Raw genomic sequence first — 26,886 nt, 5'->3', positions numbered from 1 at the left:
ACGGTAATCTACAGGCAGTTTAAAAACATGGACTACAGTGTTTTTCATTCATCGAGTCTTCAGCAATATCCTACACGCCTTTCAATCAAATAACACCAAAGCCTTTCATTTTCTTAAGGAAAATATTTTTTCTAGAATTGCACTTAGGAACATTCATAACTTCTTAATTCGTTTTAAGACTTTTCTTAACTTCTTTCTTAAGATTTTCGTGAATCCGGCCCCAGAATCCTGAGGTCACCTTTATCATTTTGCTTGCAGTGTAGATTTAAAACTTTAATGCAGTTTGCCTTTTTATTTCTGTCAGTGCGAATCAATGCCATCCAATTACCATCCTCAGAAAGTTCTGGCAATGCTTTCAAAGCTAAACGTTCTTCCAGTAATGTTTATGGTCTTTAATAACGTCCTCACAACGTCAGCACAAATCGTTCATGGAACGTTTTTAAAACATTTAAATAAATAAAAACTGGACGTCCTGAACGTCTAGAGAACATTCAAAAAATAAAGTTATAAAACTAAATGGAATATCAATACGACCTTAGAACAGCTGGGATATTGAACTATTTTCTGAATCCTTTAATTTCTTTAAAACACCCTTGTTGGTCATCATGGTGTAGCTATGTTTAGAAATCCTCACCAAACTCCAGTGTTCCTCCTTTCTCTTGAAGATAATCACCAGGAACACGAGGAGATGATTCTATACTAGGCTAATAGATGTTTCTATTTTCCACCAGCTTCACACTGTGTTCATGCCAGGCTTATTCCCATTCACTGCCGTTTCTAAAGCCTCACTCTGTCCTCTAGCGGCGAGACAATATAACTGCGTCTCCAGATTAAATTGACTTAACTTTCCAATAATAATAATAAGAAACAGTATTGAACATTAGTTTTTATTTTATTTTACACCTGTATTTACAAACGATAATTATTAGCATTATTGTTATTACTTTTGTCACAAAACTTTGATTAATACAATATCTAGCAGCAGCATTATATGTTTTTCATATATCGCAGTTCAAACTCTTCACTTTCTTCAGTGCTGAAACTATGAGAAAATACAGCATGTGATCTACAAAGGACACTGAACACCTGCAATGCATGATTTTCTGGTTACAAAATTAATCTAAAATACAAAATCAGTAGTTTCATTTAAATAATTATTGTCTTCACCTGACTAGAGTTTAATTTAGGTTAATAAAAAGACTAAAAAGTAAAGGCTGCATATTTAATACAAATGCAACTAGAAAGTAATATTCAGCATTTTAAAACTAAATAAATTAATAAAAAACGAAATTAATAAAAATGCATTTTTGGTTCTGTGCATTGCACATATTCATCTAACATGATAATACAGATATTTTATCAATCCATGTATTTATGGCTTACTGTACACTGAATTTGTGTTTAACATGTTCATCTAATCAGTGTGTGTGAGCTGTATAAATTACTGTACATTACTGTATTTAAAACACTTTATATGCTATGATTAGACACTGCACACTCACTCACTATTCACTAGTGAAATCCACAGTCGACTAAATGAGAAAATGAGTGGAAACTTCTTTAGATACTTATTTTTTTGTGTTTTACTGTCATCACATACATGTAGTCGTTTGGTCAGTTTGTCTAGAGCAAGAGACATGAAGTGTCTCTCAGTTCAGTCCTCTTTCAGTCCTCGTCTTCTCTTCTGCAGCTCCAGTCTCTGAAGCCCTTCTTCTCGCCCCAGTGCATGCTGGGTACCTGCTCTGTGAGCCGCCTCGGTCGCTGCGATGTCAATCTGAGCGTATTTACTGGAGCTTTTCCCTGAACAGAACCAGAGAAAGACAGATGTTGATGTTGGCCTGAAAAAGTTTAATTTATTACTTTTAAAATATTACTTTTCTTCAGAAAGGCTCATAAAATGTATCAAATGTGACAGTAAAAAACATTTATGTTAAAAAATATTTATGTTTTAAATAATTGTTGTTCTTTTAAACTTTCTATTCATCAAAGAATCCTGAAAAAAATGATCACAGTTTCCACAAAAGTATCAAGCAGCACAACTGTTTTCAACAGTGATAATAATAAGAAATGTTTCTTGAGCAGTAACTCAGCATATTAGAAGAAGAATTTCTGAAGGATCATGTGACACTGAATGCTGGAGTAATGATGCTGAAAATTCAGCATTTCATCACAGGAATAAATTACATAATAAATCATAATATATTTAATTTAAAAAAATATAAATTAGCAAAAAAACACATTCATAGATAAATATCTTAAATAACTACTATAGCCATATATAAACAAATAATGATAAACAATATATAAATACACAGTATTTAGTGAAATTGATATTTTCAGATGTTTGTTCTTGCATCAAAGTGAGTGACATTTATTATTGTATTTGAGCTTCAGGCTGTTTTGCTTTAGAAAGAGTAAAATCGGTTTTTGTCAGATGGGTTGTATCTTGAATGTGACTGTTAATGACTTAAAAGCAGGTGCTTTGTTTGTTTAACTTAATAATGAATAATTCATATTATGGAAGCTTGTGTCTGCCACAGTATAAAAAATGAAAAAGGTAACTACGACAATCTCACCAGCTGAGTATTTTTTTTTTCTTTTATTGCAATGGCAATTGCAAGTTTATGGATTCTGAAACACCCAGTGGTTCAACTTAGACACATCATCAGTGATAAACCCAGGGTCACAGGTCATTTCGGGTCTTGGATCATCAGACACCCTGGCCTGGGCGGCCCAGCAGGGTGTGATCAGTCCCCGTCTTGTGTCCAAGTAGCGCACCACCCCATGGATCACCCCTCTTGATCCACAGTCCCCTTGATGCTTTTTCCACAGCTTCTGTGATGTTCTTGGTGGCTGTTTTTTTCCTGCAACCCTCTAATACCAAGAAGACTGAGTGTCCGATGTAGAGACTGTCCTGCAAACCCCCTGCAGCGGGCCCTCCACCCATGCCTTCTACATAACATTCCTCTGCCAATTCGAGATACTTGGCCTTCTTGTGCTCATGGGCCTCCTCTATCCGGCATTCCCAAGGCATAGTAAGTTTCAACATGACCACTTGCTTGGAACAGACAGATGTTAAGATCAAATCTGGGCTGAGTGTCATTCTTGCAATGTTTTCTGGAAACTTCAGCTGCCTCCCTAGGTCAAACTTCAGCAGCCAATCATGAGCTGAGGCTAGCAGCCACCTGATGTTTCTCTCTCACCCTGATAAAGGCAATGTTGTGCCTCACTGGGAGCTGATGTTTTCTCTATTGGATCTCAATGCAGATGGTGTCAGCTATTGCACTCAGCACCTGGTCATTGCAACACCTGTCCCTCCCCTCTCCCAAGGCTTTCGGGCAGCAGCTCAAGATGTGCTCGAAAAGAAAAGGAAAGGAACCTCTTGCCAGGCACAGTGGGTATGCTGGGGTATTAGCTAAACCACAGCAATGCAGGTTGTCTGGGCTTTGAAGGACATCATACACTTATTGGATCAGAAACTTGAGTCTAGCAGGTTCTGTCTTCCTTAGTTCTGCCCAGGTGATCTTACAGGCAGTTGTATGGTTCCAATTAGTCAAAGATCCCTGCTTGCACATAGCCACTGTCCTACTCCGACGTTCCTCTTCCACCTCTGCACAGATCTGACCCTTGGATCAGCTGACGTCTTTCTCTCCCCCATCTCTCTCCTACCAAACCCGGCTCGTCCAGCTGCCACAGAGCCTAACAACATGCCATGTCTCAGCCTCGCTTCAGCCCGCTTAACTGCCTCCTGTGCCCACTTCCACACAGGAAATAAAGTCAAACATCAAAATGACCTTTGTTATTTTTTTATTCTGTGGTGGAAACAAGCTTCCATATAATATATCTATATATGGTGTTGATCTGTATACACTACTAATTATTATTTGCTTGTTTTGCACCTCTGATGGCCGTGCTGGATTCCTGCAACTCTAGTTCCATGTAATGCAGCTGTTTTTTGGACATAGGGCTGGTGGGAATATTCACGTATGTTACTGCATCTCCTCTGAGCCTGTCCGTCATCACTGATCCGTCCACTGCAAACGCAAACACTCCACCTGAAACGCACAGATCAGACTCACATCAAACACACACACACACACACACACACACACACACACACACACACACACACACACACACACACACACACACACACACACACACACACACACACACACACACACACACACACACACACACACACACACACACACACACACTCTCTCTCTCTCTCTACAGAAAACACCATAGACCTCAGGCAAAGTGAGTTCACCTTCAGTGAGATGATGAGAAACCCTTTGTGAAGCAGCACAGCTGTCTATGAGTTCAAACCTGCTCCCCTCCTCCAACTGTCACAGAAAGAGAAAGAGAGAGAGAGAGAGAGAGAGAGAGAGAGAGAGAGAGAGAGAGAGAGAGAGAGAGAGAGAGAGATGTTCATCCATGGAAAAACACACCTTCATTAGTCCCGATTCCTGTTTAAAAGTAACATGTCCACACCAGTTTAATCTGTAACTTGTCTATACAGGTTCAGCCTTTATGCGGTTCAACCTTTATGCTTTACAAATGCAGTTTTCAGTTGACTGCCTGCTAATGACCCACTGTGTGGCATTCAGTTGTATTTATGTATTCAGTTGTATCGCTTAACCCTTTGATGCACAAGTCATTAAATGAAGGAAAAAATCTCAATGTTTCTTTTTTCATTGCATGCAATGAAAAGAGATCAAATATAAGGTATTTTTTAAAATGCTAATTACTAATGAAATTATACCATGTGGCTATGATGAGCGCACAATGATGAAGGAATACCAACAAACAGGCTTTAAAGCTCCAGTAGGTAGCTTTTGTAAACAAATATTTGTCAAAACTCTCATACATACCAAATTTCTCCAGGATAGCTACACCTCTCTATGACCTTCTGAGCCAAGAAAAAAGTGCATGTCAGACAGCTGCTAAAAGAGGAAAAAAAACTGCTAAGAAATGAAACCGTTAGGGACAACTCCCTTCAAACCATCCCATCGTCTGGATGCTGAAGCACCAGGAGGTGCTCTGTCAGTTGATTGATTTTGTTTCACAACACCCTGTGTCAGGTTACCCAAATTTTGAAGAGTCGTTCATCCTCCACTGCGACGCATCCCAGGAAGGGCTGCGATCCGTGCTATATCAAAGACAGGAAGGCAAGCTCCGGGTCATTGCTTAGGAATCCAGAAGTTTATCTGCTGCAGAAAATAACTATCATCTGCATTCAGGAAAACTTCTTGTTCTTGGCCATGAAGTGGGCCATCTGTGAGCGCTTTAGAGATTACCTCTATTATACTCCTCCTTTTGTTGTCTACACAGACAACAATCCAATAACATATGTGCTCACGACAGCCAAATTAAATCCCACTACACATCGCTGGGTTGCAGAGCTGGGTGATTTTAATTTCACTAATAAGTATCGTCCAGGAAAAACCAACGCTGATGGAGATGGCTTGTCGCGCATGCCATTGGAAATGAAGGAGTATATGAAGAAGTGTCCGATAGAAGTGAGTCCAAATGTCATCAGTGGTGTGACCCAAGCTTTCAGTATTCAGTCAAAAGAACACACTCCGTGGATGTGTCCAGTCACCATCGAGACCGCACTGGCTGAAGAGGAGAATGCAGTGTTGAACTTTGACAAAAGCGTGCTGAGGGAAGCCCAGGAACAGGATCCAGTGATCAGCACGGTGGTGAACTGCATAAGAACAAATCGATGGTCTAGAGACAGGGTCATGATGCGGTGCTGTAGTGATGCGGGAGAGGAAAAGGTTGTTCCTGGATGAGCAAGGAGTCCTGTACAGAACAACAGCAACTTGATCACAGCTGGTGCTGCCCAAGAAGTTCCATGGTTGGCCTTCAAAGAGTTTCACGAAAACATGGACCATCTAGGTGTAGAGCGGACGCTCCACTTAATGAGAGACCGATTCTACTGGCCACATATGCAGAGGGACGTTGAACATCAGGTCTTGAGAGTATGTCGCTGTCTTAAGACAAAACGCCCCAACAAGCCAAACCGAGCACCACTTACCAATATTGACACAACACACCCCTTTGAATTGGTTTCAGTGGACTTTCTTCATTTGGAAAGATGCAAAGGCGGGTATGAATATATCTTAGTCATTATGGACCATTTTACTCGCTTTGCTCAAGCATATGCATGCCTCAATAAGTCAGGTAAGACAACAGCTCAAAAGATTTTCTGGGATTTTGTGTTGAAATTTGGTTTCCCCACAAGATTGCACCATGACCAGGGGAAGGAGTTTGACAACCAGTTGTTCGCACAACTCCAGCAGCACAGCGGTATTACAGGCTCCAGAACGACCCCCTACCACCCGCAGGGAAACAGTCAGGTGGAGCGATTTAATAGGACACTCTTGTCCATGTTGCGGAATCTGACTGACAGGGAAAAGGTGGATTGGAAACTCCCTGGCACAAGTAGTGCACACATATAATTGCACACACAATGAGGCAACCGGATTTGCTCCTTACTTTCTGCTGTTTGGACGTCATCCGAGGCTCCCTATTGATATCATGTTCAACCTCAGCCCCAGAGATCAATCATCATCTCATCAAGAGAATGCAAAAATTGGAGAAAGTGAATGGATCAGGCCTACAAGCTGGCTTCAGAATCTGCGAGTATGGCAAGTGGGAAGGCCAAGGACAGGTACGACTGTAAGATCCATGGAGTGGAGTTACAGCCGGGCTGTAGAGTTCTCACTAGGAACATGAGTGAAAGAGGGGGCCCAGGAAAACTGCGATCATATTGGGAGGAGCAAGTCTATGTGGTCCAGAAAAAGAGATCAGAGTGTCCAGTCTATGAGGTGCAGCCTGAAACTGGGCATGGGCGAGTCAGGGTCCTCCATCGTAACATGCTTTTGCCTTGTGAATTCCTGCCCATAGAACAAACAACAACAACTCTGAGAAAGATGGTGAAAAGAAAACTCAGCAAAGCAAAGTCTGAGCAGCAAACCGTGGAAAGTAGCTCAGAGGAGGAGAGCGAATGGACAGGATTTTGCAGACCTTTCAAACCGGGCCAGTGTGAAGACCAGCTGCTGCCAGAGGCTGAAGTATTCTATCCACAAGTGACACAGAAGTCTGTAAAAGACGGTCAATTCAAGGAGATGGTGAAGTGTGACATGGAAGAGGTGGTTCCACAGCATGTTGAGGAAGTAATGATGAGGTGTGGAAATGGGGAAGAGGAGGCCTCAGAGGCAGATAAACACTAGATAAACACTAGACACTAGATAAAGGACCAGTAGAGTTGAGTCCGGAGCCAGATGATGGAGCCACCCCTGAGCAAGAGGGAAGTGAAATCCAGGGGCCAGAACATGCACTACCACAGAGAAAACAGAAGCACAAACAGACATTCACTTATCATACTCTAGGGGGAACCCATATTAGAATAAGACATACAATAGATTCATATGCACACATACAAATACACATATGTAAAAAACAAAACACAGGCAGATAGAAAAATGCACAAACTGATTTAAAAAAAAGGGCGGGGGGGGATTTGACCTTCATTGGTTGCATAACACAGTTAAAGATAGTTAAAGGTGACTTTAGATACATTGTTGTGATGTAGAATTTGTATTTTCCATTGACCCGGTTCAATCAGATATAATAATGACAGACCGGTAAAGAAGGGAATGAGGAACTGTGAACTGTCTGGTACCCGGGTCTCATTGATTGTGAATGTATGAGAGTCAAGGGCCTGTGACATTGTAACAGTCTTTTTCAGACTAATAGTGAGTCCAAATTTGTCACATGATTCAGCAAATCGATCTATCAGGATTTGAAGCTGATCCGGAGATGACACGCATAAAGCAGCATCATCGGCGTAGATTAGTTCATGCACAACAAATTGCTGGGTCTTGGTTTTAGCTTTGAAACGAGACAGATTGAAGATATTTCCATCATTACGTGACAATAGGGAGACACCAGTGTTGTCGTCCAGGTCTTCATATGCTCTTTTGAATACATAGGAGAAGTAAATACCGAACAGTGTAGGCACTAATACACAGCCTTGTTTTACACCTTGTTTGATGGGAAACGTACCAGTCAGCTCACCATCAAACTTCACCCAACCCAACATACCGTCATGAAATGACTGTATCAGTAAGAGTAGAGCAGGTGGACAGCCAGCTTTCTCAAGGACCAGGAAAAGAGATTTACTGTCCACGTAGTCAAAAGCTTTTGTTAGGTCAAAAAAAGCCATGTAAAGCGGTTGCAGCTGCTCTTGTGACTTCTCTTGTAGTTGTTGGACAGCATAGATCATATCAGTGGTTGATCGCTGTGGTCCGAACTTGCACTGCGATTCTGGTAGACTTCTAGTCAAGACCGCCTAAACCGAGACCAAGACAATACCAAGACCAGAGGGTATCGAGACCAGGACCAAGACAGACCAAGACCGAGACCAAGTCGAGACCGGAGGGGAAAAAAACAGACTACTGTACAGTGTTGGGAAAGTTCACTTTTCTACATGAACTACTTTAAAGTTCAGTTCACAAATTTTTAAATGAACTAGTTCAGTTCAGTTTATACTTAAAAATGTTTAACTAGTTCATTCATAGTTCTTTTTTTCCATATGTTGCTGCGAGCTATTATTTTTCAAAATGATTGCCACAGCCCATATAGAACTACAGACAGCAAATAATTTATCGGCGGGCAAAGTTTGAACAGAAATTTAAGATTTTTTCCCATCCTCACCGACCTTGACATAAAACTCGTTTAAATTATCATACGACGCTTCCTTGCTGCATTTTGTTTTGATCACGGATGCGGTGGTGCGACGCTAGTGGCTGGTGTTGCCAGATTGGGTGTTTTTACCGCTACATATTAAGGCCTGTTTATGGTGTATTTTAGCTGGGTTTTCACCTGGAAGGCGAACGAAGTTAATCTGAGAGTGCGCCGCACGTCGTTCACAGACACCAGAATGAACGAGTTCACAGTAACTTTCACCAGGCAGTAATACAGTACGTTCAGTTCACGTTCGCCCAAAATATGAACAAGTTCATGAACCCGTTCAGGCACAACACTGCTAGTGTACTCTCTATTCGTTACTCTACTCTAAATCACAAAACATAATGATGAACATAATCGGTTTTGATGAGAAAAAAAACTATACGCGAAAAAAAAAAAAAAAAAAACTATACGAGTGCGGATTAGAACCCTGAACCTCTTACACGGTTGGCGAAAATTCTACCACTGGACCATTAAGATATACATTGTTCAAATAGGCGAAACGAGTCACACGAACATTCAAATACTGTTGCATTATCGAACCTTGTGTCGTCGTGGATATTGTAGTATTGTATTGCTAAATCCCCCGACCACTATGTCGGTCTGAGTCAGCGAGACCTAGACAAGACCGAGAGGTCCGAGACCAAGACAAGACCAAGACCAAAGACCGTCAAGGCCGAGACAAGACCGAGACCACGTAAAAGTGGTCTCGAGACATACATCACTAGATTCTGGATATGCATCTTCAGTGATTTCCTGCAAACGTTTCAGTAGGATACGAGCAAGTACTTTGCCAGTGACAGACAGCAATGAAATAACTCAATAATTGTTAGTCACCACTATCGCCTTTGTTCTTATATAGAGTGGTGATCGTTGCATCTTTAAAATCTTGTGGTATTAAAATCTTGTGGTATTTGTTTGCCATGCCAGCATTTCAGAATGAGTTGGTGAAGATGACTGGCTAATGGGATTAGACCCGCTTGTAGCAGCTCACTTGGTATTTCATCTGCACCTGGTACCTTACTCATACTTTCAATGGTGGATAACACCTCGGCAATGTCAGGTTCATCATCAAGGTGATTATATATTTGAGATTGAGGGAGGTTTAAGAGAGTCTGACGGCAAGCGTTTCCCTCTGTTCCATATAGCTCGCTGTAGTGCTCTATCCATCTTTTAAGCTTATCCGTCTGGTCATCTATAGTAGATCAATCTTTCTTCTTTAGCACACCACAGGTTTGAAATGTGGGTCCTGTTGCAGTGTTGATGGCTGCAAACATTTCCTTGAGATTTCCAGAGTCTCTTGCGTTTTCTATTCTAGAGTAGAGATAATTCCAGTATACCTGAACACACTTCCGGACAGTTTCCTGGGCAGTTTATCTGGCTGCGCGATAGTTTTCCTGAGCTTGACGAGTGGGTCTTGAATTCAAACGAACTAGTGCTTCCCTCTTTTCCTCTAACACAGGTTAGATTGTGTCAATAGATGATCTGTACCAGCCTGGATTTTGAAGGTTTCTTTTTCCGAAAGTCTTAACCGCTGTCATGTACAGTATGAGAGTCCCAGTATGAGTCAGGGTCAGGTTCTTTGTCAAGTTTCTTACAGTATTCCTCTTTGAGAGCATGTATGCGTGTTTTTGTTACATCAATTTTATTGGAATGTTTAACCTGGCGATAGCAGGGCCTTGGCTTCAGCTGCATTGTAGACACAAATAGTCTGTGGTCTGTGTCACAGTCTGCGCTGTGATAGGAGTGTGTGTGTTGAGCACCTCCCTCCTCTACTTCTGCCTTACTATGATAAAGTCCAGCTGATGCCATGACTTGGATCTTGGGGGACACCATGTAATTTTATGATGTCTCTTCACTGGAAAGATTGTATTTGTGATACACAGATTATTTCTACAGCAGAGCTCTAATAAACGTTGACCATTTTTCTTCATACGACCAACACCAAACTTCCGATACAGTCAGGCCAGGCTTGATGGTCGTCTCCAACTCGAGCATTCAAGTCTCCAAAGAGCACAACAGGTTCAGAGTCGGACGAGGGGTCCAAAGCACTCTCAAGGTCGTAATAGAAGTGATCCTTGACAGTAGGGTCAGCAGCCAGCGTCGGAGCATAAGCAGAGATGATTTTGATGGTACACTGTCATGAGGCTCAAGTCATGAATGAGTTTCTGTCACTAACAGCAACTAGTGTCTGTATGCTGGTACTGGTAAACTATGGTATTGCTGACAGCAAAACCTGTGCCATAGAGACGTGGTTCATCAGTGGACTTTCCAAACCAGAAGAAAGTGAAATTCCTCTCCTTGATGGTACCTGCACCCGCGAGTCAGGTTTCCTGGAAAGTTTAGTGTCAATGACAGCGGTTTTCCTAGCACATGTCGTCTCAGGGTCAAGGTCATTGTCAGTGAGCATCAGTGGTAGCTTCCAAGAGGTTTGGGAACCCCTCCCACTCTAGAAAAAGGTCCCTGGCGCCTGAGTGTTCTGACCATCATTCAGACTTAAAACCGGGAACTACCTCGTTCTGTGTCTTGTTTTCTGTAAGAGTGAGTTACAGACGCAGGTTTCCTCTGCACGTGTCGACGATTCAAGTTGGTCACTGTGAACTTGCCACCAGGACTTTAAAGCTACCCTGAGTGGTCCTATCACTTGTCAGGGGCTTCCCTCACCCGGAGCTCACTTGATCAGAGGAAACGCACAGCCAGTACGTCTGCGAGAGTGTCCGGGTGAAGGAAATGCCAAAAGTAGAAAGCGGTGCACAGTACAATTGCCTTGCTAGGATCCAAGCATTTTGGTGTATGGCCGTTGACTCCAAAGAGTTCTTCCGCCCTTGAAAGCAAATCTTGCTTTTTGGCCGTGTGTCCACCAAAGCGTTTTTTCACGCAGCTGGCGTATAATTCCAATTGTTTTCAATGGGAGCGCCGCGTTTTTTTGAACGCCATGAGCGTAACGAGGTACTGAGGGTGTATTTAACGCTCAAGCGTTGAGCGCCCGGTGTTTTATACTGGTCGCCGAGAGTTGAAAAATGTTCAAGTTTTGGTAAAACGCAGCGCTCATCAATGTCACTTATTACCCAGCCGTCCAATCACAGTGGAGGAGGGGCGGGACAAATACCACACCGACCAACTGTCACAACATTCTTTCTGTACAACGACGTCAACCAGCAGAGCTAACCGAACAAAATGGATGAGAAATAAATTTTTAGTATGAAACAAATTATCTGCGAGATCAGTTACAAGTAAACTCTGCTGCAGATATTATGTATCATAGCAACGAGTCGTCTCAACTGAAAAAACGCTGCGCTGCCAAACCGCTCTCAAGCGCCCACAGCTAGGCGTTTTCAGCAGAGCGTCTAGTGTTTTCAGCTGGCTAAAAACGCATTGGTGGACACCTGGCCTTAATCTTGCCAGGGTGTACACCCACCCTCCTCATTCCCTATACAGGGCCATGGGGGTTCCAGATTAGTCGCCAGAAAGCTCAACCATGAAACAGGTAGTACTGGGGTACATGGTACCAGTATCAGGTTTCCCGACCTGACCTGACAAACAAGGATCAGGAACAGTTTGTCATGCACGTCTCTAGTTCTGTTACACTGGGGCTTAAATACACACACAAGGAGGATAATCAACAGAACTAGAGACATGCATAACAAACGGTTCCTGATCCTTGTTTATTGCTATGGTTACTCAGCCAAACAGGAACAGAAGCAAACCAAATCAAAACACACAAAAAAAAAAAAACGAACATACTTGTGACTTTGGGTAGGGGAAGGCAGAGCCCGACGGAGCCGAATGGGTGGAGGGACAAAATGCAGCCGAAGGCTCGGAAGTCCGTGGCCTAAGCAGAGTAATGACTGACCAAGGTGAAACCAGAGGGACGAGGGAGCACGTGGAGCCATAAGGACGAGGGTCTCATGTGGAGCCGATTAGTCGATGGGCTGAGGTTAAGTTAAGGCCTCGGTGGCCCAAGGCCAGGGATCTACTTGCCAAGGTGGAGCTGGAGACCGGAAGATATTTCGACAAGGGTATTTGCCATGAATGGCATCAGCGGCAGCGCTGGTCAATGCATTGAATCAATGCCATTTGTCTCTATTAAGTGAGGCATCAGCTTCAGCGTTACCCATGCGATGCATTGCTGGTCAGCTGAGCCTTGAAAAGTGGAGTTCAAAGTAAAAAATAATGAACACCTTGCTTCATTACATCAATATTTTAATGAATAAGCGTTTTTGAACGTGTTCGTTGAATGAACGCTTTAATGATACACTCAAAGACAGTCCGTTGCCGTAACAATGTAACTGCATGCTGAGTGACAGCCTTTCAATGCGCAGAGACGCGGTTTAGTTTTGGTTACATTGGTTACTGGAAATGTCCTCTTTTTTGTGCAAGCTGACCACATAGTAACCTGTAACACTTATTTATATAGCAACACATAAATAAAAATGATTAAATGGCGATAATACCGCCTCTCAAAATTACCAGCCCTAACTAGTAGTTATATTATCAGGCATGCATAACACTAAACAATCTAAAAAGAAAATATACAAACAGTAATAATACACAAAAATATACTGGTGAAATGCATGTTCATTCATTAGACAGATTTGTCAATGAATTAGTGGAGGTAATTCCATTTCTTTGGATAGCCTATAATGTTCTCTTATTGAGAACAATCATTGTCCCAAGTGTCTTTGAAGTGTATGAGTAGAGCAAAGGGGTGATAATTCAGAGTGGGACAACTAGACATCAGGGAGTCTGCTTGGGTGAGGAGTTCTGAAGATTAAGTGTAACAATGGTGTGTTTGATCGATCCAGTCGTGGCATCCATGTTCGGTTTTCTGAAAGGCTGTGGCTGTAAAGAGCGCATGTGTACCAACAAATAGTCTTTAATAATAAATCCAAAAGGTAACACGCAGGAGATCCCTGAACCAAACACTGAACAAAGGGAACTGAGGGGGCTTTCACACTGGCAGATTAGTTCGGAACGGGGCACGGTTCACATGAAAAATCGCTAATGTGAACGCTGTCATGGGACCTGGGTGCACACTGGGGTACCGAACCCGAGACTACCATGAGGAGGTGGTCTGAGCTTGGTTACTCCCGAAACTTGCTGTGGTTCGTTTGTATGTGAAAGCAAACCCGACTCGGGTGCGCACTTGTTCAGGAAGTAAAGTTTCCTGCGCATGCGTTTTAGCCGTTTATGATGTATTTAGTTAAATAAAACACACGTAAGGGATGAAGATTTACCTTGGATACGAGCAAGAGTGAGTCTGCAGTGTATTCGAGCATAGTGCATGCAATCAGGGCAACAAATTAATGGAAATCCACTGTCTCCTCAAAAGAGTCCATTTGCAAGCAGCAGGAAGACATCTTATGCAACACACACACACACACACACACACACAGTAAACCGGTGTTTACTCAGCTATGCATAATAGCACCAAATTAATAAAAAAAACACAATATATTGACCCGCGTCGTGTTTTCTATCATGCGCCGTGCACGTTTGCAATGACATAAGATGCAGGCAAACGCACCAGAGTTCCATAGAATCAAGTTGAGTGTGAAACCAGACCAACGCTTCGGGGTGCGCCGGGAACAATCGTGCCCGGGCTCGGACCGCAGCAAACGAGTACAGTGTAAAAGCCCCCTAAGAGCTTAAATAAACAAGGACGCTAATCAACAAAACTAGAGAAGTGTGAAACATAATCAGTAACCATAGAAACAATCAAGGATTGGGAAACCTGGAGCCTGTACCATGATGGTAGTTGAACAAACTCAGGGTTGCAGGATTAGTTTTGAGTTGACAAAACCAAACCAATCCAACCAGGCTTTGTTGGTACCATGATGTTGATCATCAACTTTCTCTGTCAACTTAAGCTTTGATCCTGAGTTAAGGAGTTTAGGTGTGACATCAGTAGCGAACAGCCAATCACATGCTGAGAAAGAGTGAAACTCATTCAAAACTCATTGAAATACATTTCTCGCAAAAGAAGCGGCACAAGTATTAAAATATTAAGAATTTAAACAAATTTAAACAACAAGAAGAAAATAGCTGTCTATGAAAGAGGACAACTAAAAGAAAAAGTCTCGCTACTGTATATCAGTGCAAGTAAGAGTTAGTTTATGCAGTTGATAAAGGTATAGAGAGAATTGAACATTTAAGCTCACATGTAGTCATTTTATAACTTCATCTATTGATTCTAAAGCGTATTTATATAACCTTTATTTATTTTATATATTTATTCATTTAAAGTATGCGTAATAATAATTGATGAACTAAAATTGTACATGTGTGATCGATTAAGGGGTATAATAATTAAGTTGGCTTGTGAAAGCCAACTTACTGAAATCCTATTTAAACTTATTAAGTTGGCTTGTGAAAGCCAACTTACTGAAATCCTATTTAAACTTATTAAGTTGGCTTGTGAAAGCCAACTTACTGAAATCCTATTTAAACTTATTATTATTCTTTTTCTTCTTCTTTTTCTTAACCAAAATTTTCTGACTGCTACTCCTCCTAAAGCTTTAACTCTACAAACCCCAAACTCGTGTCAGACCTTCAGACTGTTCTGACTTAGTGTGCTATATCTTTTCAGACTGATTTGACTTTCAGATTTCTTAAAAATTAATATTAAAAATCATAAAAATCCCATTGACTTTCATTGCAACAGTTCAAATTGAGCCAAGGCTACGGTGGCCCAGCAGTGTACAACACAAAAACTCAAATCTAAACTCCCTGAAGCCCAAGACTCAATTAAACTACCATTCTATATGTACTAATGAACTTATCTATCTATCTATCTATCTATCTATCTATCTATCTATCTATCTATCTATCTATCTATCTATCTATCTATCTATCTATCTATCTCTTTCTATCTATCTATCTATCTATCTATCTATCTATCTATCTATCTATCTATCTATCCATCTATCCATCTATCTATCTATCTATCCATCTATCTATCTCTTTCTATCTATCTATCTATCTATCTATCTATCTATCTATCTATCTATCTATCTATCTATCTATCTATCTATCTAATCTATCTTTCTTTCTTACTAAATAATCTAGCTTTCTTTCTTTCTTTCTTTCTAACTAATCTTTCTTCTTTCTTTCTTTCTCTTTCTTTCTTTCTTTCTTTCTTTCTTTCTTTCTTTCTTTCTAACTAATCTTTCTTCTTTCTTTCTTTCTTTCTTTCTAACTAATCTTTCTTCTTTCTTTCTAACTAATCTTTCTTCTTTCTTTCTGTCTTTCTTTCTTTCTAACTAATAATTATTTTTTCTTTTTTTCTTACTAACTAATCTATCTTTCTTTCTTTCTAACTAATCTTTCTTCTTTCTTTCTTTCTTTCTAACTAATCTTTCTTCTTTCTTTCTTTCTTTCTTTCTTTCTTTCTAACTAATATTTCTTCTTTCTTTCTTTCTTTCTAACTAATATTTCTTCTTTCTAACTTATCTTTCTTCTTTCTTTCTAACTAATCTTTCTTTCTTTCTAACTAATCTTTCTTTCTTTCTAACTAATCTTTCTTCTTTCTTTCTTTCTTTCTTTCTTTCTAACTAATCTTTCTTCTTTCTTTCTTTCTTTCTAACTAATCTTTCTTCTTTCTTTCTTTCTTTCTTTCTTTCTTTCTTTCATTCTTTTTCTTTCTTCCTTTCTAACTAATCTTTCTTCTTTCTTTCTTTCTTTCTAACTAATCTTTCTTCTTTCTTTCTTTCTTTCTTTCTTTCTTTCTAACTAATCTTTCTTTCTTTCTTTCTTTCTAACTAATCTTTCTTTCTTTCTTTCTTTCTTTCTTTCTAACTAATCTTTCTTCTTTCTTTCTAACTAATCTTTCTTCTTTCTTTCTTTCTTTCTTTCTTTCTTTCTTTCTTTCTTTCTTTCTTTCTTTCTTTCTTACTTTCTTTCTTTCTTTCTAACTAATCTTTCTTCTTTCTTTCTTTCTTTCTTTCTTTCTTTCTTTCTTTCTTTCTTACTAACTAATCTATCTTTCTTTCTTTCTAACTAATCTTTCTTCTTTCTAACTAATCTTTCTTCTTTCTTTCTTTCTTTCTTTCTTTCTAACTAATATTTCTTCTTTCTTTCTTTCTAACTAATATTTCTTCTTTCTAACTAATCTTTCTTCTTTCTTTCTAACTAATCTTTCTTTCTTTCTAACTAATCTTTCTTTCTTTCTAACTAATCTTTCTTCTTTCTTTCTTTCTTTCTTTCTTTCTAACTAATCTTTCTTCTTTCTTTCTTTCTTTCTAACTAATCTTTCTTCTTTCTTTCTTTCTTTCTTTCTTTCTTTCTTTCTTTCTTTTTCTTTCTTCCTTTCTAACTAATCTTTCTTCTTTCTTTCTTTCTTTCTAACTAATCTTTCTTCTTTCTTTCTTTCTTTCTTTCTTTCTTTCTTTCTTTCTAACTAATCTTTCTTTCTTTCTTTCTTTCTAACTAATCTTTCTAACTAATCTTTCTTTCTTTCTTTCTAACTAATCTTTCTTTCTTTCTTTCTTTCTTTCTTTCTTTCTAACTAATCTTTCTTCTTTCTTTCTAACTAATCTTTCTTCTTTCTTTCTTTCTTTCTTTCTTTCTTTCTTTCTTTCTTTCTTTCTTTCTTTCTTTCTTTCTAACTAATCTTTCTTCTTTCTTTCTTTCTTTCTTTCTTTCTTTCTTTCTTACTAATCTTTCTTCTTTCTTTCTTTCTAACTAATCTTTCTTCTTTCTTTCTTTCTTTCTTTCTTTCTTTCTTTCTTTCTTTCTTTCTTTCTTTCTTTCTTTCTTTCTTTCTTTCTTTCTAACTAATATTTCTTCTTTCTTTCTTTCTAACTAATATTTCTTCTTTCTAACTAATCTTTCTTCTTTCTTTCTTTCTTTCTTTCTTTCTTTCTTTCTAACTAATCTTTCTTCTTTCTTTCTTTCTAACTAATCTTTCTTCTTTCTTTCTTTCTTTCTTTCTAACTAATCTTTCTTTCTTTCTTTATTTCTAACTAATCTTTCTTTCTTTCTTTCTTTCTTTCTTTCTTTCTTTCTAACTAATCTTTCTTCTTTCTTTCTAACTAATCTTTCTTCTTTCTTTCTAACTAATCTTTCTTCTTTCTTTCTTTCTTTCTTTCTTTCTTTCTTTCTTTCTTTCTTTCTTTCTTTCTTTCTAACTAATCTTTCTTCTTTCTTTCTTTCTTTCTTTCTTTCTTTCTAACTAATCTTTCTTCTTTCTTTCTAACTAATCTTTCTTCTTTCTTTCTGTCTTTCTTTCTTTCTAACTAATAATTATTTTTTCTTTTTTTCTTACTAACTAATCTATCTTTCTTTCTTTCTAACTAATCTTTCTTCTTTCTTTCTTTCTTTCTAACTAATCTTTCTTCTTTCTTTCTTTCTTTCTTTCTAACTAATATTTCTTCTTTCTTTCTAACTAATATTTCTTCTTTCTAACTAATCTTTCTTCTTTCTTTCTAACTAATCTTTCTTTCTTTCTAACTAATCTTTCTTTCTTTCTAACTAATCTTTCTTCTTTCTTTCTTTCTTTCTTTCTTTCTAACTAATCTTTCTTCTTTCTTTCTTTCTTTCTAACTAATCTTTCTTCTTTCTTTCTTTCTTTCTTTCTTTCTTTCTTTCTTTCTTTTTCTTTCTTCCTTTCTAACTAATCTTTCTTCTTTCTTTCTTTCTTTCTAACTAATCTTTCTTTCTTTCTTTCTTTCTTTCTTTCTTTCTTTCTTTCTTTCTTTCTTTCTAACTAATCTTTCTTTCTTTCTTTCTTTCTTTCTTTCTTTCTAACTAATCTTTCTTCTTTCTTTCTAACTAATCTTTCTTCTTTCTTTCTTTCTTTCTTTCTTTCTTTCTTTCTAACTAATCTTTCTTTCTTTCTTTCTTTCTTTCTTTCTTTCTTACTAATCTTTCTTCTTTCTTTCTTTCTAACTAATCTTTCTTCTTTCTTTCTTTCTTTCTTTCTTTCTTTCTTTCTTTCTTTCTTTCTTTCTTTCTAACTAATATTTCTTCTTTCTTTCTTTCTAACTAATATTTCTTCTTTCTAACTAATCTTTCTTCTTTCTTTCTTTCTTTCTTTCTTTCTTTCTAACTAATCTTTCTTCTTTCTTTCTTTCTTTCTTTCTTTCTTTCTTTCTAACTAATCTTTCTTCTTTCTTTCTTTCTTTCTTTCTAACTAATCTTTCTTTCTTTCTTTCTTTCTAACTAATCTTTCTTTCTTTCTTTCTTTCTTTCTAACTAATCTTTCTTCTTTCTTTCTAACTAATCTTTCTTCTTTCTTTCTAACTAATCTTTCTTCTTTCTTTCTTTCTTTCTTTCTTTCTAACTAATCTTCTTTCTTTCTTTCTTTCTTTCTTTCTTTCTTTCTTTCTTACTAATCTTTCTTCTTTCTTTCTTTCTAACTAATCTTTCTTCTTTCTTTCTTTCTTTCTTTCTTTCTTTCTAACTAATATTTCTTCTTTCTTTCTTTCTAACTAATATTTCTTCTTTCTAACTAATCTTTCTTCTTTCTTTCTAACTAATCTTTCTTTCCTTCTAACTAATCTTTCTTTCTTTCTAACTAATCTTTCTTCTTTCTAACTAATCTTTCTTCTTTCTTTCTTTCTTTCTTTCTAACTAATCTTTCTTCTTTCTTTCTTTCTTTCTTTCTTTCTTTCTTTCTTTCTTTCTTTTTCTTTCTTTCTAACTAATCTTTCTTCTTTCTTTCTAACTAATCTTTCTTCTTTCTTTCTTTCTTTCTAACTAATCTTTCTTTCTTTCTTTCTTTCTTTCTAACTAATCTTTCTTTCTTTCTTTCTTTCTTTCTAACTAATCTTTCTTCTTTCTTTCTAACTAATCTTTCTTCTTTATTTCTAACTAATCTTTCTTCTTTCTTTCTTTCTTTCTTTCTTTCTTTCTTTCTAACTAATCTTTCTTCTTTCTTTCTTTCTTTCTTTCTTACTAATCTTTCTTCTTTCTTTCTTTCTTTCTTTCTAACTAATCTTTCTTCTTTCTTTCTTTCTAACTAATCTTTCTTTTTTCTTTCTTTCTTTCTTTCTTTCTTTCTTTCTTTCTTTCTTTCTAACTAATCTTTCTTCTTTCTTTCTTTCTTTCTTTCTTTCTTTCTTTCTTTCTTTCTTTCTTTTTCTTTCTTTCTTTCTAACTAATCTTTCTTCTTTCTTTCTTTCTTTCTTTCTAACTAATCTTTCTTCTTTCTTTCTTTCTTTCTTTCTAACTATTCTTTCTTCTTTCTTTCTTTCTTTCTTTCTAACTAATCTTTCTTCTTTCTTTCTAACTAATCTTTCTTTCTTTCTTTCTAACTAATCTTTCTTCTTTCTTTCTTTCTTTCTAACTAATCTTTCTTCTTTCTTTCTTTCTAACTAATCTTTCTTCTTTCTTTCTTTCTTTCTAACTAATCTTTCTTCTTTCTTTCTTTCTTTCTAACTAATCTTTCTTCTTTCTTTCTTTCTTTCTTTCTTTCTTTCTTTCTTTTTCTTTCTTTTTCTTTCTTTCTAACTAATCTTTCTTCTTTCTTTCTTTCTTTCTTTCTTTCTTTCTTTCTAACTAATCTTTCTTCTTTCTTTCTTTCTTTCTTTCTAACTAATCTTTCTTCTTTCTTTCTTTCTTTCTAACTAATCTTTCTTTCTTTCTTTCTAACTAATCTTTCTTCTTTCTTTCTTTCTAACTAATCTTTCTTCTTTCTTTCTAACTAATCTTTCTTCTTTCTTTCTAACTAATCTTTCTTCTTTCTTTCTTTCTTTCTTTCTTTCTTTCTTTCTAACTAATCTTTCTTCTTTCTTTCTTTCTTTCTTTCTTTTTCTTTCTTTCTTTCTAACTAATCTTTCTTCTTTCTTTCTTTCTTTCTAACTAATCTTTCTTCTTTCTTTCTTTCTAACTATTCTTTCTTCTTTCTTTCTTTCTTTCTTTCTTTCTAACTAATCTTTCTTTCTAACTAATTCTTTCTTTCTTTCTAACTAATCTTTCTTCTTTCTTTCTTTCTTTCTAATCTTTCTTCTTTCTTTCTTTCTTTCTTTCTTTCTTTCTTTTTCTTTCTTTCTTTTTCTTTCTTTCTAACTAATCTTTCTTCTTTCTTTCTTTCTTTCTTTCTAACTAATCTTTCTTCTTTCTTTCTTTCTTTCTAACTAATCTTTCTTTCTTTCTTTCTAACTAATCTTTCTTCTTTCTTTCTTTCTAACTAATCTTTCTTCTTTCTTTCTTTCTTTCTTTCTTTCTTACTAATCTTTCTTCTTTCTTTCTAACTAATCTTTCTTCTTTCTTTCTAACTAATCTTTCTTCTTTCTTTCTTTCTTTCTTTCTTTCTAACTAATCTTTCTTCTTTCTTTCTTTCTTTTTCTTTCTTTCTAACTAATCTTTCTTCTTTCTTTCTTTCTTTCTAACTAATCTTTCTTCTTTCTTTCTTTCTAACTATTCTTTCTTCTTTCTTTCTTTCTTTCTTTCTTTCTTTCTAACTAATCTTTCTTTCTAACTAATTCTTTCTTTCTTTCTTTCTAACTAATCTTTCTTATTTCTTTCTTTCTTTCTTTCTTTCTTTCTTTTTCTTTCTTTCTTTCTTTCTTTCTTTCTAACTAATATTTCTTCTTTCTTTCTTTCTTTCTTTCTTTCTAACTAATATTTCTTCTTTCTTTCTTTCTTTCTTTCTTTCTTTCTTTCTTTCTAACTAATATTTCTTCTTTCTTTCTAACTAATATTTCTTCTTTCTTTCTTTCTAACTAATCTTTCTATCTTTCTTTCTTTCTTTCTTTCTTTCTAACTAATTTTACTTTCTATCTTTCTTTCTTTCTAACTAATCTTTCTTTCTTTCTAACTAATCTTTCTATCTTTCTTTCTATCTCTCTTTCTAATCTTTCTTTCTAACTAATCTTTCTTTCTTTCTTTTCTAACTAATCTATTTCTTTCTAACTAATCTTTCTTTCTTTCTTTCTAACTAATCTTTCTATCTTTCTTTCTTTCTTTCTTTCTAATCTTTCTTTCAATCTTTCTTTTTTTCTTTCTTTCTAACTAATCTTACTTTCTAACTTTCATTCTAACTAATCTTTCTTTCTAACTAATCTTTCTTTCTTTCTAACTAATCTTTCTATCTCTCTTTCTTTCTTTCTTTCTAACTAATCTTTCTATCTATCTTTATTTCTTTCTAATCTTTCTTTCAATCTTTCTTTCTTTTTAGCAACCACCCAAAATACCTTAAAACACCCTAGCAACACCATAGCAACCACCCAAAATGCTCTAGAACACCCTAGCAACCACCCAGAACACCCTAGCAACCACCCAAAATACCTTAAATCACCCTAGCAACACCATAGCAACCACCCAAAATACCCTAGAACACCCTAGCAACACCCTAGCAACCACCAGAACACCCTAGCAACTGCCTAGCAACCACCCAGAACACCCTAGCAACCACCCAAAATACCTTAAATCACCCTAGCAACACCATAGCAACCACCCAAAATACCCTAGAACACCCTAGCAACACCCTAGCAACCACCAGAACACCCTAGCAACTCCATAGCAACCACCCAGAACACCCTAGCAACCACCCAAAATACCTTAAATCACCCTAGCAACACCATAGCAACCACCCAAAATACCCTAGAACACCCTAGCAACCACCAGAACACCCTAGCAACACCATAGCAACCACCCAAAATACCCTAGAACACCCTAGCAACCACCAGAACACCCTAGCAACTGCCTAGCAACCCCAGAACACCCTAGCAACTGCCTAGCAACCACCCAGAACACCATAGCAACCACCCAAAATACCTTACAACACCTTAGCAACACCATAGCAACCACCCAGAACACCATGGCAACCATCCAAAATACCTTAAAACACCCTAGCAACACCATAGCAACCACCCAAAATACCGTAGAACACCCAAGCAACACCATTGCAACCATCCAAAACACCCTAGCAACCACCTAAAATACCTTAGCAACCGCCAGGCAACCACCCAGAACACCTTAGCAACCCACTAGAAACACCCTAGCAACTTTAAATTACTTCAAACTATACTTCAAACTTTAAACTACTTTAAACTTTAAACCATTAAAACTTTAAACTTTAAACTACTTTAAACTTTAAACTAATTTCAACTTCAAACTACTTTAAAATTTAAAATAATTTAAACTTTAAACTAATTTAAACTTCTTCAAACTTATTGGTCCAAACTTTCACAAGCCAACTTAAAGTTTGTCTCGACGAACTTTTTCTAGTTATTATTCTTTTTCTTCTTTTTCTTAACCAAAATTTTCTGACTGCTACTCCTCCTAGAGCTTTAACTCTACAAACTCCAAACTCGGGTCAGACCTTCAGACTGTTCTGACTTAGTGTGCTATATCTTTTCAGACTGATTTGACTTTCAGATTTCTTAAAAATTAATATTAAAAATCATAAAAATCCCATTGACTTTCATTGCAACAGTTCAAATTGAGCCAAGGCTACGGTGGCCCAGCAGTGTACAACACAAAAACTCAAATCTAAACTCCCTGAAGCCCAAGACTCAATTAAACTACCATTCTATATGTACTAATGAACTTATCTATCTATCTATCTATCTATCTATCTATCTATCTATCTATCTATCTATCTATCTATCTATCTATCTATCTATCTATCTATCTATCCATCTATCTATCTATCTATCTATCTATCTATCTATCCATCTATCTATCCATCTATCTATCTCTTTCTATCTATCTATCTATCTATCTATCTATCTATCTATCTATCTATCTATCTATCTATCTATCTATCTATCTATCTATCTATCTATCTAATCTATCTTTCTTTCTTACTAACTAATCTATCTTTCTTTCTTTCTTTCTAACTAATCTTTCTTCTTTCTTTCTTTATTTCTTTCTTTCTTTCTTTCTTTCTAACTAATCTTTCTTCTTTCTTTCTTTCTTTCTAACTAATCTTTCTTCTTTCTTTCTAACTATTCTTTCTTCTTTCTTTCTGTCTTTCTTTCTTTCTAACTAATATTTCTTTTTTCTTTTTTTCTTACTAACTAATCTATCTTTCTTTCTTTCTAACTAATCTTTCTTCTTTCTTTCTTTCTAACTAATCTTTCTTCTTTCTTTCTTTCTTTCTTTCTTTCTTTCTAACTAATATTTCTTCTTTCTTTCTTTCTAACTAATATTTCTTCTTTCTAACTAATCTTTCTTCTTTCTTTCTAACTAATCTTTCTTTCTTTCTAACTAATCTTTCTTTCTTTCTAACTAATCTTTCTTCTTTCTTTCTTTCTTTCTTTCTTTCTTTCTAACTAATCTTTCTTCTTTCTTTCTTTCTTTCTAACTAATCTTTCTTCTTTCTTTCTTTCTTTCTTTCTTTCTTCTTTCTTTCTTTCTAACTAATCTTTCTTCTTTCTTTCTTTCTAACTAATCTTTCTTTCTTTCTTTCTTTCTAACTAATCTTTCTTTCTTACTTTCTTTCTTTCTTTCTTTCTAACTAATCTTTCTTCTTTCTTTCTAACTAATCTTTCTTCTTTCTTTCTAACTAATCTTTCTTCTTTCTTTCTTTCTTTCTTTCTTTCTTTCTTTCTAACTAATCTTTCTTCTTTCTTTCTTTCTTTCTTTCTTTCTTTCTTTCTTTCTTTCTTTCTTTCTTACTAATCTTTCTTCTTTCTTTCTTTCTTTCTTTCTTTCTTTCTAACTAATCTTTCTTCTTTCTTTCTTTCTTTCTAACTAATCTTTCTTCTTTCTTTCTTTCTTTCTTTCTTTCTAACTAATATTTCTTCTTTCTTTCTTTCTAACTAATATTTCTTCTTTCTAACTAATCTTTCTTCTTTCTTTCTAACTAATCTTTCTTTCTTTCTAACTAATCTTTCTTTCTTTCTAACTAATCTTTCTTCTTTCTTTCTTTCTTTCTTTCTAACTAATCTTTCTTCTTTCTTTCTTTCTTTCTAACTAATCTTTCTTCTTTCTTTCTTTCTTTCTTTCTTTTTCTTTCTTTCTTTCTAACTAATCTTTCTTCTTTCTTTCTTTCTTTCTAACTAATCTTTCTTCTTTCTTTCTTTCTTTCTAACTAATCTTTCTTTCTTTCTTTCTTTCTAACTAATCTTTCTTTCTTTCTTTCTTTCTTTCTTTCTTTCTTTCTTTCTAACTAATCTTTCTTCTTTATTTCTAACTAATCTTTCTTCTTTCTTTCTTTCTTTCTTTCTTTCTAAATAATCTTTCTTCTTTCTTTCTTTCTTTCTTTCTTTCTTTCTTTCTTTCTTTCTTTCTTACTAATCTTTCTTCTTTCTTTCTTTCTTTCTTTCTAACTAATCTTTCTTCTTTCTTTCTTTCTTTCTAACTAATCTTTCTTTTTTCTTTCTTTCTTTCTTTCTTTCTTTCTTTCTTTCTTTCTTTCTTTCTTTCTTTCTTTCTTTCTTTCTAACTAATCTTTCTTCTTTCTTTCTTTCTTTCTTTCTAACTAATCTTTCTTCTTTCTTTCTTTCTTTCTTTCTTTCTAACTATTCTTTCTTCTTTCTTTCTTTCTAACTAATCTTTCTTCTTTCTTTCTAACTAATCTTTCTTTCTTTCTTTCTAACTAATCTTTCTTCTTTCTTTCTTTCTAACTAATCTTTCTTTCTTTCTTTCTTTCTAACTAATCTTTCTTCTTTCTTTCTAACTAATCTTTCTTCTTTCTTTCTTTCTTTCTAACTAATCTTTCTTCTTTCTTTCTTTTTCTTTCTTTCTTTTTCTTTCTTTTTCTTTCTTTCTAACTAATCTTTCTTCTTTCTTTCTTTCTTTCTTTCTTTCTTTCTTTCTTTCTTTCTTTCTTTCTAACTAATCTTTCTTCTTTCTTTCTTTCTTTCTTTCTAACTAATCTTTCTTCTTTCTTTCTTTCTTTCTAACTAATCTTTCTTTCTTTCTTTCTAACTAATCTTTCTTCTTTCTTTCTTTCTAACTAATCTTTCTTCTTTCTTTCTTTCTTTCTTTCTTTCTTTCTTTCTTTCTTTCTAACTAATCTTTCTTCTTTCTAACTAATCTTTCTTCTTTCTTTCTAACTAATCCTTCTTCTTTCTTTCTTTCTTTCTTTCTTTCTTTCTAACTAATCTTTCTTCTTTCTTTCTTTCTTTCTTTTTCTTTCTTTCTTTCCAACTAATCTTTCTTCTTTCTTTCTTTCTTTCTTTCTAACTAATCTTTCTTCTTTCTTTCTTTCTAACTATTCTTTCTTCTTTCTTTCTTTCTTTCTTTCTTTCTTTCTAACTAATCTTTCTTTCTAACTAATTCTTTCTTTCTTTCTTTCTAACTAATCTTTCTTCTTTCTTTCTTTCTTTCTAACTAATCTTTCTTCTTTCTTTCTTTCTTTCTTTCTTTCTTTCTTTCTTTCTTTCTTTTTCTTTCTTTCTTTCTAACTAATCTTTCTTCTTTCTTTCTTTCTAACTAATCTTTCTTCTTTCTTTCTTTCTTTCTTTCTAACTAATCTTTCTTTCTTTCTTTCTAACTAATCTTTCTTCTTTCTTTCTTTCTAACTAATCTTTCTTCTTTCTTTCTTTCTTTCTTTCTTTCTAACTAATCTTTCTTCTTTCTTTCTAACTAATCTTTCTTCTTTCTTTCTAACTAATCTTTCTTCTTTCTTTCTTTCTTTCTAACTAATCTTTCTTCTTTCTTTCTTTCTTTCTTTCTTTTTCTTTCTTTCTTTCTAACTAATCTTTCTTCTTTCTTTCTTTCTTTCTAACTAATCTTTCTTCTTTCTTTCTTTCTAACTATTCTTTCTTCTTTCTTTCTTTCTTTCTTTCTTTCTTTCTTTCTTTCTTTCTAACTAATCTTTCTTTCTAACTAATTCTTTCTTTCTTTCTTTCTAACTAATCTTTCTTCTTTCTTTCTTTCCCTCTATATCTTCCTGCTCAGCTTCCTGCTCAGCTACTGTTCGGACGCTCTCGCTTACTGCTCCGCGCTTTGCTCTATCGCTTTTATATTTCTATATTTTATCTCCTTTTATCACCTAATTTTAACTTCAGCAAATCAGCACAGTGCTCAAACGTTTGGATTACTACAAAAAAAAGCAGAATTATTTTATTCAACCAGCCTCCCACTGAAAGCTTACATTCCGGGGAAGAGAAAACAAAACTGCCTACATTCATAAGGATAAGAAAATGCCTCCTCTGGAATCTACTTGCTGCTCCAACTGCCACAGACTTTTACAAAGGATTGCAATTCTTGAAACAAAGTTAATTG

At 35.6% G+C, this 26,886-nt stretch overlaps 1 protein-coding gene across 5 annotated transcripts in view; it reads right to left on the bottom strand.

The window, feature by feature from the left end:
• Nucleotides 1–873: 873 nt before the first annotated feature.
• Nucleotides 874–26,886, bottom strand: part of dok7a (docking protein 7a) — a 102,405-nt gene continuing 76,392 nt past the window's right edge. For all 5 annotated transcript variants that reach the window (XM_077202063.1, XM_077202064.1, XM_077202065.1 and 2 more), the window contains 3 exons: nt 4,274–4,349; nt 3,900–4,055; nt 874–1,800 (listed from right to left, as the gene is read on the bottom strand). In XM_077202063.1, coding sequence (XP_077058178.1) covers nt 1,655–1,800; nt 3,900–4,055; nt 4,274–4,349 — 378 coding nt within the window. In that variant the 3' untranslated portion in view covers nt 874–1,654. The remainder of the gene's footprint in view (nt 1,801–3,899; nt 4,056–4,273; nt 4,350–26,886) is intronic.

The sequence above is a fragment of the Siphateles boraxobius genome, unplaced genomic scaffold (genome assembly GCF_051911475.1).
Source record: "Siphateles boraxobius isolate OS27281-9 unplaced genomic scaffold, OSU_SipBor_1 48, whole genome shotgun sequence".
Lineage (NCBI taxonomy): Eukaryota > Metazoa > Chordata > Actinopteri > Cypriniformes > Leuciscidae > Siphateles > Siphateles boraxobius.
Note: the sequence above shows the minus strand (reverse complement) of the source record. Positions and strands in the feature narration are given on the sequence as shown.